At 55.4% G+C, this 13,859-nt stretch overlaps 5 protein-coding genes across 5 annotated transcripts; 3 read left to right on the top strand and 2 right to left on the bottom strand.

The window, feature by feature from the left end:
* Positions 1 to 77: 77 nt before the first annotated feature.
* On the bottom strand, positions 78 to 834 carry PG985_016278 (uncharacterized protein; the record flags this gene model as incomplete). Its single annotated transcript, XM_066836044.1, has 2 exons — positions 78 to 384; positions 521 to 834. The coding sequence occupies 2 exons, from the start codon at positions 832 to 834 to the stop codon at positions 78 to 80; spliced, it is 621 nt and encodes a 206-aa protein (XP_066676060.1).
* Positions 835 to 1,375: 541 nt separating this feature from the next.
* PG985_016277 (uncharacterized protein) lies at positions 1,376 to 2,755 on the bottom strand (the record flags this gene model as incomplete). The annotated part of the gene is made up of 1 exon (XM_066836043.1): positions 1,376 to 2,755. The coding sequence occupies one exon, from the start codon at positions 2,753 to 2,755 to the stop codon at positions 1,376 to 1,378; it is 1,380 nt and encodes a 459-aa protein (XP_066676059.1).
* A 992-nt stretch (positions 2,756 to 3,747) lies between these two features.
* On the top strand, positions 3,748 to 4,035 carry PG985_016276 (uncharacterized protein; the record flags this gene model as incomplete). Its single annotated transcript, XM_066836042.1, has 1 exon — positions 3,748 to 4,035. One exon carries the CDS (start codon positions 3,748 to 3,750, stop codon positions 4,033 to 4,035), a length of 288 nt encoding a protein of 95 aa, XP_066676058.1.
* A 506-nt stretch (positions 4,036 to 4,541) lies between these two features.
* Positions 4,542 to 5,812, top strand: PG985_016275 (uncharacterized protein; the record flags this gene model as incomplete). The annotated part of the gene is made up of 2 exons (XM_066836041.1): positions 4,542 to 4,706; positions 4,799 to 5,812. 2 exons carry the CDS (start codon positions 4,542 to 4,544, stop codon positions 5,810 to 5,812), a joined length of 1,179 nt encoding a protein of 392 aa, XP_066676057.1.
* A 4,935-nt stretch (positions 5,813 to 10,747) lies between these two features.
* Positions 10,748 to 12,114, top strand: PG985_016274 (uncharacterized protein; the record flags this gene model as incomplete). The annotated part of the gene is made up of 2 exons (XM_066836040.1): positions 10,748 to 11,534; positions 11,606 to 12,114. 2 exons carry the CDS (start codon positions 10,748 to 10,750, stop codon positions 12,112 to 12,114), a joined length of 1,296 nt encoding a protein of 431 aa, XP_066676056.1.
* Between the last annotated feature and the right edge of the window lie 1,745 nt (positions 12,115 to 13,859).

The raw sequence follows: 13,859 nt of genomic DNA, 5'->3' as shown, positions 1-13,859 counted from the left end.
CAGACGCCTTCCCCGTGAACAGCTATCCATTCAACCCCTCTTTGCCACCTCTCATCCAACGACCCCGGCCCCCTCCCTCAATCCGAGTTCTGGCACGCGATCCCCGTACGGTCGCCGTCGCACAGGTCGCCCGTCGTGCAGTTGGAGCGGAAGTAGCCCTTGAGCCAGGCGCCGCGGTACCACATGCCGGTGGCGATGGACTCGTCGCCGGCGGCCGCGGAGCCCTCGTCCGGGCAGACGAGCCCGAGCTGCTCCCACGCCATGTCGAGCTCGTCGTTGCTGCACGGGTTCGTCAGGCCCCAGTTGCAGAGCGCGATGCGCACGTCGCCGACGTCCATGAACTGGTGGTGGAAGGGCGAGACTTGGCCGTCGTCGCTGTCGCACCTGTGGCGGTTACCTCGGTGTCAGTGTTCTATCTAAGTACTTACGAAAAGCAAACTTATGCATCAGACAAGACGAAAACATGATTACAGCCCACGGAGTCACTGGAAATAGCAAGGGGGGTTAAGAAACCACCTACCACTCCCTGAAGATCGCGTGGGCCGTGTCGAACTTTTTCTTATCGACATGGGGCTTGCCACAGTTGACGATGTCTTTGATTGGAAAGGGATGGGTGGAGTTCTTGGACTTGTCTGGCAGTCCCTGGGCAACTCTCTTGGCCTCCTCCTGGTATCTCTTGTCGACCATCTCTTTAGCCTTGGCGACGCGCTCAGGGGTGGCGATGTCCAGGTACCTGACGCCCGGCTTGTTGCCGGACGGAGCAGCCAGAGGGAATGCAAGGGCAAGGGAAAGGAGGAGAGTCCAGAAGACTGCCAGGGCGAAGATGGATCTCATGATGGAAGATTCGAAAGAGTTGTTGTATTTTGGAAATTTTGTGTGTGATTAAGGGGCTCGGAGTATTAGAAGCTACCTTGACTCGCAGTTTCTGGCCCCTTGTCTGGCTGCATATTCTGAAAGAAGAAGGAAGGAACAAGAAATCTTCCTCTGCAAGACGTACCAGTATTTATACATGTCCCAGTCTATTACCTAGAATCCTTTTGATGAAGGCAGCGTCATTTCGGCTAAGGAGAAGGTGCCTCCCTCTTGAATACAGTATCGTGGAGAAACCTTAGGGCCTCAAAACAAGCTTAACTTGCAAGCATGACAGAACTGCATAACATTTTGAGCAAGCTACGGGGCCACTGCGATACATAACAATGCATTACATGAAGATCCATTGGAAACTTGAAAAGGATTGTGTTGCCAACTCTGCTGCAATGACAACATTTGCTTCGAAGGTCTGCATTATGGGTGGAACATTGGTTCACGTTGAATAAAAGGGGCCGATGGGATGCCGCCTTTACTCCCACATGTGCCAGAGGCTATTGACCATTGACTAATTCAAGTTCTGCCGGCTTACGATTTTCCACAATCTCTTCCAGAATGATTCCCGGTGGTGCAAATAATCCTTGCTACGGATCGCCACAACGATGCCCGCGATGCCAGCAAAGGGCCATCGCGACAGGAACCGCCGCAGCCACGACTGCGTGCCCAAGAGCCGCGGCACATGGACCTTGACCTTGTCGTAGATGGACGGCAGGCCCGTGGCCCCGTACTTGAGCCTCAGCTGGTCGTACCAGGCCTTGTCGTACAGGCCCCAGAACTCGGGCTCCGTGTAGTAGGTGTGGGAGTACAGGACCTTGCGTCCCCCGAGCTCCTCGAGCCGCTGCTCCAGGTCGCGGTTCTGCTTCGCGAAGCTCGCCAGGTCTTGCGAGGCCCGGCCCCAGAGCCCGATGTTGAGCATGGGCTCGGGCGGAGCCTTGGCGTCGCCGCCGCCGGTTCCGGGCGTCGAGGGGTGGAAGGTCGGGGCTTGTATGCCGCGTAAAGGACAGAGCCACAGCGGCCAGATGTCGAGCGTGTCGGCCGTGTACTCCATGGATTGCGGGGCGGTGGCGTAGGGAAGGGAAAGATTCTGGATCATGAACCCGAAGGATCGGTTGGCCCCGTGCAGGGCTCGGTACAGCATCCGCGTGTGGAGGAAGTCGTCCAGGAACCATCGGGTCAGGTTGCTGAAGGGGATGAGGCCGCCAAAGTACTCGAAGGCCTCGTGGCCGACCCAGAACCCTCCCCTGTCATAGCGAAAGAGGTAGTCCTTCAGAGGTATGTAGTCGACGGCTTCGCCCCAAGAGTGCTCCTGGACTTTGTTCTGGACGTGCAAGTAGAACCATGGATCCCAGGGGCGGCTGAACGTTTGCTCTTTGGCTTTGTCAGGTTTCTCGTCGGTCAGTACCCCGGTCATGACGACCCCCAGGCGCTTCGAGTAGATGATGCCATCTACATAGTCATGTGTAGGGTTGGCTGTCTCCCGCTTGATGGAGTCTACAGACTCCTCTATGCTTGAAGTTCGGTGATAGGTCAACTTTATGTACTTCTTGGCTGTAACCAGTTTCAGCTCGAGGAGCGTGGCGATCCCCAATGTGCCCGCAGCCCCGGCAGCGCCCTGGAAAAGATTCTTGTTCTCAGTACGGGAAGCGCGAACAACCTCTCCGTTGGCAAGCACTATCTCGGCCCAGTTCACCGTCTCGCTGAAGTAGCCGTACTTGAAGGAGCTGCTCTCGCCCGCCGAGCCGGCGTATCCTCCCCCCGCAGTGATTCCGGGAAACTCCATCACCACCGGGGGCACCAGGCCGTGCTTCCAGGTCTGCTTGCGCTGGTGGAAGGCTTGCACGGCGGCAACGATTGATTTCAAGGCAGTCTCATGACGTTTAATCCCCATCTTGGATGCCAGGTAAGTAGGTCCGAAAGTGGAAATAGCAAGTCAAGTAATCTGGTCTTGAGCGGCTCTGAATCGGAGTTTGGTGAATGAGTTCCGACTGTGTAGTTGCACGTCGCACGTGTTCAGATGCCAGCGGAGGGACGAAAACCCTGCCTTTGTTGGCTACACAGGCCATGCCCGGCAGATCGGCGGCTGTTCGAAACATTGGGGTCTGGTCGGGTACAGAGGGCTCATATATCCCTGGAATCGTTTTTCAGCTTGGCGCTTTCCTATCCCATGTCAGTATCGCGTCGGGTGGTACAAAGCATCACATTGAGTGCCACAAGAGACGCCCAGGGTTATTGGAACCACACAGCTTCCAAGCAACCACAATTATGTGCAGTGCAATGGTCGTCCTATCGCACGTTCTTATTTGCTCGAGGAGACAAGATCAAAGAAACCTTTGCTGGTGACAGTCGACTCAAGTTTTTTAAAATGGCTTACCCAAAGAGTGTCACAGAGCATATTCATCTAAGCCCTGATCTGACGAGTCGCACCGTTGGGAGCCTCATAAACGATTCAATCTCAGCAAAGAAAGGCATGGCAACGGGACAAGAACTGGTTTTCGGAAGGTCTGCCGGGTATTAGATACATCGCATCTGAGTCCGAATTCTTCTCATCTTGAAAGGGAACAGATCCTGGCCATGGACTGTTTCCTCGTCTCTGTTTCTCACCTCGTACCACGCTCCAAAACCCGATCCAATGGCCTACTGTCCATCCCCTGATTTTGCTTGCGGCTGGTTGTCATCCCCGGAAACTCGAGGAATGTTTACACTCGTCTACGCCTCTTTGAGCACCATCTGGCTTTGAACTTGGACTGTGCCAATTTCTTCCCCGAGGTTCTAGTCGCGCTGACTGCAGAGCAATGGACTTCCGCGAGACATTCAGTGGAAGTATCCCGGTCACTCGGCCATGGTGACCAGTGGACGATGTGACATGGCTTCTTCGCCGACATGGGCGGCGGCATGCTCCAACCCCGAAACGGTGACATGTTTCTGATCGACAGCTACCAACTCTCCTATCTCATCCGAGCCAAACTCTTGCCGATGCCCACCATCGATTTAGACGATATCATCGCGGTGAAAAAGGCCGATGGACTCTCCCGCGCCGTCACGGTGGGTCGGATGGCCTGGTTTTGCCTTTCCTACGTGGAACGGGCGATTCTGCAGCTGGGCATCTCGCCTCTCGAGCTCGAGACGCTCAAGAGCGGTGGACTAATGACATTCCATAATCCTTGGTAACCTAGCAAATCAGCATCATTGCTCAACATGAAATCTCCCGGGTCCGAGTACCTAACAAAGCTGCCAATATCGGACGAAAAGTGAGATGATCAAGAGGTGTCTAGGCAGAGCCGAATTCGGATGCCAAAAGGTTGCCCAGGTATGTAGTGGATCGTGGGTGTGGGTAGTCTTCATCTCGGCCGAATACTTGCTTGAATCTAGATCCGGGTCAATCACGGGATCCACATTGCTGCCTAGAGGAACTGGCCACTACGGCTTCTGAGATCTTCTCTGAACAACGACAGTATCAGTTTTGAGATAACCCCTGTGCCTTACCTTTTAGTACGCCATCAACTCTGCATCCAAGTCGGTCTACCTTCCAACTCCGCCAGATCGACCTAATTGATGCGAGTCTCGATTCTACCACGCATCACTTACACTTTGCTATCTGATCCCTGACACTCAGCAGCCTGCTTATCTGAATCTAAGCACGGCAACTCGTCAGGAGCCGGCCGGTCTGGACCAGGATGGAAGACGAACCGAGCAAGGTCTTCTGCGCATACTTCCCTGAAGGCAAAGACGAGTACCTTTTTTTGAAGCTCAGGCCATACGGGCCCAGAGAGGCGTTCGACATCCCGAAGGCGCTCTACGAAAAGGCCGGGAGAAACAACCCAGACCTCAGCGATGATGAAGTAAGTGATGGCTAGTTTTACTTCCGCGCCCATTCCCAGCGAGATAGATAGAGGGTAGGAAGTGATACTGACATCCGTTTTTCTCTCCACAGCGCGCCCTCTTGCTCAGCCGCGGCGACCTGGTAGGTAGGGCCTTGGCGCACCCGCAGTCCCTGACCCAGGCCGAGCGGTACGAGATCCTGGGCTGGCCCAACCCCCCGGAGGAGCTGTCCGCGGCCGTCCGCCGCGCCTCGGGCGGGTCCATCAGCCAGCCTCGGGAGCTGGTCGACAAGGCGCGCGCGTCGTTGGCGCAGCTATCCCTGGACGAGCGGGAGCTGCTGATCCTGGGGTTCCAGCCCCTCGCGGTTCGCAAGCGGGACGTGCGGTGGCTGGCCTTTCCCGGCAACGAGCTGGCGCGCGGCCTGGTCGAGGCGATGGAGGGCGTCGATGCGGCGTGGAAGGAGGTTTGCCAACAGGTCTGGAACCACGGTTTGTCGGATCACCGGGTCCGGATGGCGTGGTGGGACAGGTTCGAGACGGCCGAGGAGGCCGGGGTGACGGGGTTGCTGGTGCAGGAGCGACCGCCGCTGGGGTGTCGCCCCAACTCCCCCCTATGGCGGCGGGGGCCATCGGGACCGCCGGCCGTTGTTGCCTTTGGCGGCGACAACCCATCCGCAGCCTCATCGGGCAGCCCTGCCCGCGACGACGACGACGTCGGCCAGGACGGACGACCAGTGTGGCCCAGCTTGCCGTGGAGGCTCGAGCATGAATACCCGCAGACGCCGCTGATGCTTTTCCGGGACGATCACCGGGGCGACCAGAAGTGGTGGGAGGAGGTGTTCTTGAGCAACAGGGCGACCACCAACCCCGAAGCATTCGCCGTAGAAGACATGGCCCCCCACAGGATGATGCAAAGGCTCTTGGAGCCCAAGGAGCTCAAGAAGCGCTACAACGCCCTGACGGAGGTGGAGAAGGCGGACTACGAAGCGCGCTCCGAGCGGCGGAGACAGGCTGCGTGGGACGAGTTGGCGCAGTATAAGGAGCTGAAGAAGAGGAGACGAGAAGGGGATGAGGAAGCCTTCTTTACCGTTTCAGAGACATCTAACCTCTCCCATTCCGCTCCCTAACATGGTCCACGGAGATCGTATAGGCGCTGTATCAAACTCAACCCTCATATTTTGTGGACACTGACCTGCTGCGTGCTACCGTCTCGGAAAGATTTCCTGTTCATAGAAATGTGCACATCTGACTTGTAACGCATGAGTGATACGGCTGTGTCAACACGGATCACAGTGAACACGGTGCTCACATTCACTGTTTATCAAACTGGGATTCAAGGGGCAGTGTCTCTGTCCAAGTATGCATGATCCCCCTTTCTTGATTTGTATCATGCCACCCCTTGAATGCAGTGACATATGGATATTTCCCTGGCCATAAAAAACGACTCTTTGCTCTGGCCTTATAATAAGCAATAGTCCTATCGCCGAGCATGAACGCATGAAGGTGTAGTGGCCATGAGACTTAGCAGGCTCGTTTAGCTTAATGGTAAAGCACCTCCATCTGGAAAGAAACCAAAAGGGGATGCTGGTGCGAGTCCAGCAGCAAGCACACAACTTCACCTTTTTACTTAGCATTATCTGTATTTCCAAACGCATCTATATATATACTTAAGGGAGTCACTCTATGGCGGTCAATGATGAAAGGGGGAAGCGCTCCTTGACCTTATTACAAGCGATGCCACTATTCCTGCCTCAGAGGCTTCATTTACCTCGGAACAACGATTAGATTCTTCAGTTCACCCAGGCAGCACCACCCATAGCACTCCTCTGGCTTCTCGGCGCGGCGTTATGGTCAACGATGCTGGAATGCTGAACTCGGCGGTGGCCGCGCCCCTGGTCATATATATAGCTTTGGCTGATGGCTATATGGAAAGGAAACTGCATTTGATCTCATTAGAGTTGACGCGGCGTCGCCGCGTATATCCTTGCCCTCAAGATAGAGACGACGGGCGACAAGATCTGGAACGTCCTTTTTCGCTTGCAAAGGAGGCCACCTCATTTCTCGGAAGACGGCAACGAAGCCCGCACAGTAGCCCCTCCAGGTCCCCGTACGCTGGCGCGGCGGGCAGTGTTGAGTCCCCAAGGTACCACCGATATGGTCGGACCAGAAACGGCGGGGATGAGATTTGCCGACAATGGACGATGAAAATGCCAAGAGCTATCCCACGTGGATGGTAATCTCAGCAACCATCTATATATCTATCCGTCCCGCTGCACTGGAGAACCTCGGTTAGTAGTAGCGGGGGGTCGACAAGGGGGCGACCGGATATCGGCATCTGTCTAAGATGGACGAAGTGTTACGCTTGTTGGCATCACTGGGCCATAGTGGAACATCATGTCGGAAAGAGATAGGCTTGCCCTTCTAATCGGGTCAAACACGCCATTTCTGGGAGTGCTGGCCAATTCGTACGAGTGAGTGAGCCGCCGGAGATTTCAACGGTAGGCAATAGGGGTGACACGTCCCTCGCGCCAGTCACCAGGTGATGAGCTGGCTTGGCGAACACTCTTGCTACGAAATTCCATTTTACTTACGATGAGACCAGTACAGCTGGAGCGCGGATTGGGGGAAGTGGTAAGCGAGCGCAGTATAGATGGTCTTTGATCAAGGCGATATCGATATGCGCATTGGAGATAATGCTACCGGCATCGAAGGCGTGGCAGCATCAGCCATAACTGCATCGCTTGGGACGATGACAAATTTTACATTCAACTCAAGGTACTGGTACCGAAATCCGCCGCCCAGGTTGCGAGCCTGTTCGAGACAGCCTTTACTTTGCCTTGACCGGGCGAAATCACTCGACGGGCGCCCATGATAGGATCAGATTCATGTGGCCCCGGTGGAGTTTGATGCCCATAAGAATGGCGAGGATGCGATCCTCCACCTTGACAAACGATAAGAATGAAGCCCGTGAAGGTGCCTGGAATGGGCTGGACACTACGTACGACTATTCGGCCTCGGAGGAATCGGCGCAGATAGACGTTCTAACTCGGTCGGGTTGTCGCTTCTCCTCAGAAGGGATCTCTGCTTCCAGTTTCCCATTACCTGAAAGCTCACTTCTGATACAGCGTTTCCCCGGCGTGCAGAATGGTAACGGTCAGCCACATGTCTCAGCCAGTCTCGTATCAAGCAAACTGCATGCGTCGAACCCGGAAAGTTGCACAGCGCATGTAGGGTCCCGGGGTTCTTCCTGCAATAGTGAAAGAGGATCGCGCGCCCGATAGGTATGGCTTACCCGTCGCCTCCGAAGTCGCTACGTACTGAGGCGGGTTTCGAGACACCAGGCTGGGTGCGCTTCTTCAAAAACAAGGGCCAGTAAGCCAGTTGGTCGTACTGACTGCAATGTGTTTTGTTGGACTCCGAAGAGGTTGGTTATTGGTTGCTTTTCAACGGCAGGTCAGTCAGCATATGTGTTGGCAGCCGTAAGCATCCATGCAGTGACGTTCGGGTTCTTGGATGGATTGCGACAATACGTGCAACCATCAGGACCGAATAAAGGCAAAGTGGTACAATCCCCCAATGCATGTCTGGGTTATCGCCCCAAGGATCGGTAATGGATGACGGTTGGCGCCTGGAGCTGCCAGGTGTTGTGTCTCAGTCTTGCAGCAGTCGTACAGTGAACGTGGATGAGATAAGCATATGTTGAGTTCAGGGGTTGGGTGTGGGTTGTGCGACCTTGGCACCACTTCCCCAGCCCTGGATTCAAATGAGTGCAAACGAACGCGTCTGTGGGCGAGTGCTGCGATGTATGTACCTTGGATTGGATCTGCCTGCCAGACAGACGTCTTGTTCTGCCAACACCGGCTAGATCATGTCTCGGCTGGAGGGGGGTTGGATGGATCCCCCGTGGCGAAAGCTTCCAGACATTCCAGCCATCAAGTTCTAGACAGCATCCATCATCCGATTGACAGACGGCACGGAAATGCAGCAGCAGCAGCAGTAGTAGCGGCAGAGCGAGCACTGACAGGCGGGCTGTCACACCTCAAAACCTCAAACCGGACTACCAAAGTGCGCTGGCAAGCGGTACGCAACCTGAAAAGAGTGGATGGCGCAGCACCTACCGGTACAACGGACGGGCGTGTCGGACGAGAAACAGTCGTAATCAATTTGGCCGCGACGTTTGATCAAAATAGATAGCCCGTAGCTTAGTTGGCAGTAGTAGGCGGTCGACAGAGGCACGCACGGGAAATATGGACGGTAGCGAGCAGTAGATTGCTGACCTGACCCGGCCTTGTCATTGTTGGCTGCTTCCGCAATTAGTGCCACCGCAGCACGCAGGCGAATGGGATGGGTTTAATGCAGTCGAAATGTATTGTTTTTAGCGACTTGGCGTTGGGGGTTGCAAGTTAGAAGAGGAAAGATTCTTGTATTTACGCGCGTCCCCAAATTCCCAACTCGGCACTGTGGGGTGGGCTTTTGTTTGTTGCTTAGCTGCACATGGGCTGCACATGCTTCTTGGGATAGACTGGTGCTTACTTGATATCGATAGGCGGTGGCCTCTGGAAAAACAGCCGAAGCCTTCTGCAAGCCACGAGAGATGCTGTCGCCATGGCATCGCAATTGACGGCAATGAGCATTGGCAGAAAATGCAGTGATGTTGTTTACGTAGGTGCTGGTTAGCGCTGGTGTGTTTCAATAAGCCCCCGACAGGCGCGCTGCGGTTCGCTGTCAGGTACCCGTGGCAGTAGTGAGGGCAAGCAGGCATGTCCTTACCACACCAGCTGCCGGCTCACTGGCTGCTAATCTACTTGACGAAGCGGGTGGGTCTCTGATCATCGTCATTTGCCCGCTTGGAGTCGCTAGGGTGCTTGGCGACCTCCCTTTTCCCTCCAACCAAATAACCGATCATCTCATCTTTCGTCCCTTCTTGGTAGAAGCTTAAACTCAAACGGACCCCTGCCAACCCCTTTCATCTCGTTTTTCTGGCCTGTCCTTCGCCTGTCAAGTCGCTCTGGCTGCTACCCACTTCCCACTTTTTGGCCGACTGCCGTAGCCCAAGCGTGCCTGTGAGAGGCTCAGGAAGAAGGCTCGAGATGAGGCGGAGCCGCCGGTCGCATAATGTAGCAGGGGAGATGGGCATCGTCAAATCATCTTTCCCCGACCGTTGCGGCGCGCCGTTGCAGAGGATTTGCCCTCACGCTTCATGCGCGCAGCGACGACGAGGAATAACCTGAGGGGACGATCGCCCAATCAATCAACCCGCGCCCAGCTTCCCCGCCAAGCCACCGAAGCCAGAGCCGAGATCTTCGCCAGTCGACCTCTGTTCAGCCTCCTCCCGCCTTGGTCGTAGACTTGCAGCTTGACGATCTCAATGGGTATGTCATAGCTTGGCACCCCAAGTGGGCTCTGAACTGCCCCTCCCGCAGGGATCCCGACTGGAACCCGTTCCTTTCTCTATGTACTGCAAGCTCCATTCTGAGCAATTCACCCCGACTCGCACTTGCGTTGTAGCCCTTTCCATCAATCTCAGTCGCCCGTCCAGTGTGGCCCATTGTGTGCCCATTTATGACATCTCCCGACCGACCAGGGGCCTGCTGATTGGACGGCAGGCACTGGCTGCAGTGGTCAGGATACACGGCAACCAGTTCATAAAAATTATGTGGTGACTTTTGCTTGGCCCTCTCTCTCCAGTCTGTCGCTTGTCGGGCCCCGTCAGCCAATACTTTATTAGAAGCCGTCCATGGCCCTTTTGCTTTTGCCTCTCTTTCCGGTCTCTCTCCTCCACCAAGAGTTCTCATTCTTTTGACTCTTTGCTCATTAGAAGTCCTCGTTCCCTCGTTCTTTTTTCCTGGTCGATATTCGCAAGCCAATCCATTCGTTTCTTACCTGCTGTCTAGCCCTTGTCGCTGCAGCATTTCCCTCCTTCTCATTTTTAGTAGTCACTTGCATCGCATCGCATCGCATCGCATCATATCGCATCACGGGAACTTGACGTTTCCTCGCCGTCGCCGTCGTTTCGTCCGTCTTTCAGCAACTCGATACCCCTCCTACGTGTTATCGCCATCATGCATTTCCCTACGACCAGCATCCTGCTGACCGCGGGTATGGCCGGCCTCGCCGCCGCCGCCCCGGCCCCGAATGCCCCCCGTACCAACGGCGTCAGAACCGTTTCGATCAACCAGGTCCTCAACCCCCACTGGAAGCACAAGGGTAGCAAGCGTCGTGGCCAGAAGGTCCTGGCCAAGACGTACCTGAAGTACGGCGCCCACATGCCCGCCGGTCTCGCCAAGATTATGACCGCCCTACACATCCCCCTGGACCTGAACCTCGGTCTCGGCAAGCGCAACGGCACCGTCGGCACCCACGCCAGCGCCGCGGCCGTCCCCGAGAAGGACGACATCCAGTACCTCACCCCCGTCCAGATCGGTACCCCGCCCCAGACCCTGAACCTCGACTTCGACTCGGGCTCTTCGGATCTCTGGGTCTTCAGCTCCGAGACCCCCTCGCGCCAGGTTAACGGCCAGGCGCAGTACGATCCCTCCAAGAGCAGCACCTCCGAGCCGGTCGACGGCCAGACCTGGTCCATCTCCTACGGTGATGGCAGTGCCTCTTCCGGCATTGTCGTCAAGGACAAGGTCGAGGTCGGCGGCGTCTCCTTCTCCGCCCAGTCCGTCGAGGTCGCCCAGAAGGTCTCCAGCTCCTTCTCCGCCGACGAGAACAACGACGGTCTCCTTGGTCTCGCCTTCAGCAAGATCAACACGGTCAAGCCCAACAAGCAGACCACCTGGTTCGACAACATCATGAACGACCTCGATATGCCCGTCTGGACTTCTGACCTGAAGAACGATGCCCGTAAGTCCCTCCCATCATGAGGTGTCGGTCACTGCTACTGCGATCCTGTACTAATTCTTTTTTGCTTCCAGCCGGCACTTACAACTTCGGTTACATTGACGAGGAGGCCTACACTGGCGAGATCAGCTACGTCCCCGTCGACAGCTCGCAGGGTTTCTGGTCGTTCGAGGCCAGCGGCTACGCCATCGGCAACAAGAGCGTGCCCCTGAAGTTCCAGGGTATCGCCGATACCGGTACATCTCTGGCCATGCTGCCCCAGGAGATCAACACGGCCTACTACAGCCAGGTTCAGGGTGCCTCCATGTCCTACTCGCTCGGTGGCTACGTCTTCCCTTGCGACGCCAAGATCCCCGACTTCACCTACAAGGTCGGCGACGTCTCCATCGTCATCCCCGCTTCTTTCATCAACTACGCTGAGGCCGACGAGGAGGGCAAGAAGTGCTTCGGTGGTATCCAGCCCGATACCGACATTGGCTTCTCCATCTTCGGTGATGTCGCTCTCAAGGCCGCCTTCGTCGTTTTCGACGCCGGCACCCAGGGCGAGCCCCGCCTCGGCTGGGCCAACAAGAACCTCGATTGACTATCTACGCCCGCTGGTAAGGACGACAGCAAGTCCACCAGCGCCGGCACCCCCGCGGATGAGAAGCACAACCACGAGCAGCCCGCTCAGCCTCAGCAGCCTCAGCACGCCAGCAACGGCACCCAGCCTGCCCAGCCCGCTCAGCCTAAGCAACCCCAACAACCTCAACACGCCAGCAACGGCACCCAACCGGCGCAGCTCCAGCACCCGAGCAACACGACACTGCCGGCACACCCCCAGGAATCTCACAAACCCGACATGTCGGAGCAGAAGTCCACCAAGGACTCTTGCAAGGCCAAGGCGAAGCGTAGCCATTAAGAGAAACGAATAAGCGATCACTTGAAAGAGCGAGCGAGAAGAGGACGAGAAAGAGATGGAAGGGGGCCCCCGAGGAGGATCTTCTTTTTCTGATGGTTTCTACATGTCCCTCGCGCCATGTGGTTTGTCCATCTGCGGAAGCTGAAGAGAGGGAGAGGGATGAGGGCATCGTGGCAAACGAGAGCCACCAAGTTTTTTCCGTGTGTAATTTATAATGATTTGTAAGATGGATGATGCCGGGGCTTTGAAGCTTTCCGGTCATGCATTTTTGATCCTCACGGGGCCCGAACTATCTCAAGCAACCAACTTGTCGGTATAAAAAGCAAGATTCTCAACAATAGAAGCTTTTTTGCCTGCCAACCGCCTCTTCCAGATTTGTCTACCAAACGCGTGAACTCTATGCAGTATTTTTCTGTTATTGCGCAATTCGTGATTTTCATTGGGTCTCTCTACTGATGGCGTTTGCTAGCTGCAGACGACCGCGATTTAGTTCAACGGGTAGTCGTTCTTGCAGGATCTTGCAGGGGTAGCTCCAGGTCAACCTTCTTTTACTTGGTCAACCTTTTTTTACTTCTATGCAGGCCTCGGTAGCGTGAATCAGTTGAGGGCAGAGAAAGCTATCTCGATGTATCTTGGAACGAGGCAGGCAGCATTGGTGAATATGGCATCCTCCTCAATCCGTTGCATCAATCGTGGTTGGGTGTATATCCGGACGGGTCTATCTAGGTATCAATCGTACTACTGCGATACTGCATCCATCGATCTACCTAATATGTACCCCTTTCTACTTGACCGACTTACGATTTGGCCAATCTTGGGGAATAAATCCAATCTCAATTGCCTGTCGCTACCCTGGACTTTGGCAGGCCTCGGTCCGATTTTCTTTCGAAAGACTAGTCGAAAACGACCAATCAAGTCGGGTGGGACGAACTAATTGGGAAGGGGTCTAAATGAGCCCAGCCCACAATACTTCAATACCAAGTCGGTACACACACAAACTCCTGGTCTGACCTCAGTTTCTTGCTGGGGAAGCAGCACGCGATGCTGCCGGTCTGTTCCTTGTCTACCTATTTTGTATTGACCGAACGGAACTCACCGCCATCAATTTCTCTATTGACATATGGGTTGGTTAGTAAGTGGGTTCAAGGGTTGTTGATTGGCAACTTCTGATCAATTTCGGGAGGGAGGGGGGAGTACTGGGGGAGGAACTGTGATCAATGGATTAACGGACTATGATCGGGACCCGGGGATGCGCTTTCCTGTCTGCTACTTCGAGGGCCCGATCGGCGGGATCTGCTCCCATTGCGATCTGCGATGCCTTTAGGGAAACCATGTGACTTGTAAGCAGGCTTGGTACGTGAATGGTGCTTCTCTTTCTTGTCTCCCACCTTCCTCACTCGGGAACTGTGCAGGAGATCAACGATTCG

This window comes from Apiospora marii, assembly GCF_038362585.1.
Source record: "Apiospora marii strain CBS 49790 chromosome Unknown utg000014l_segment0_segment0, whole genome shotgun sequence".
NCBI classification, from domain to species: Eukaryota; Fungi; Ascomycota; class Sordariomycetes; order Amphisphaeriales; family Apiosporaceae; genus Apiospora; species Apiospora marii.
Note: the sequence above shows the minus strand (reverse complement) of the source record. Positions and strands in the feature narration are given on the sequence as shown.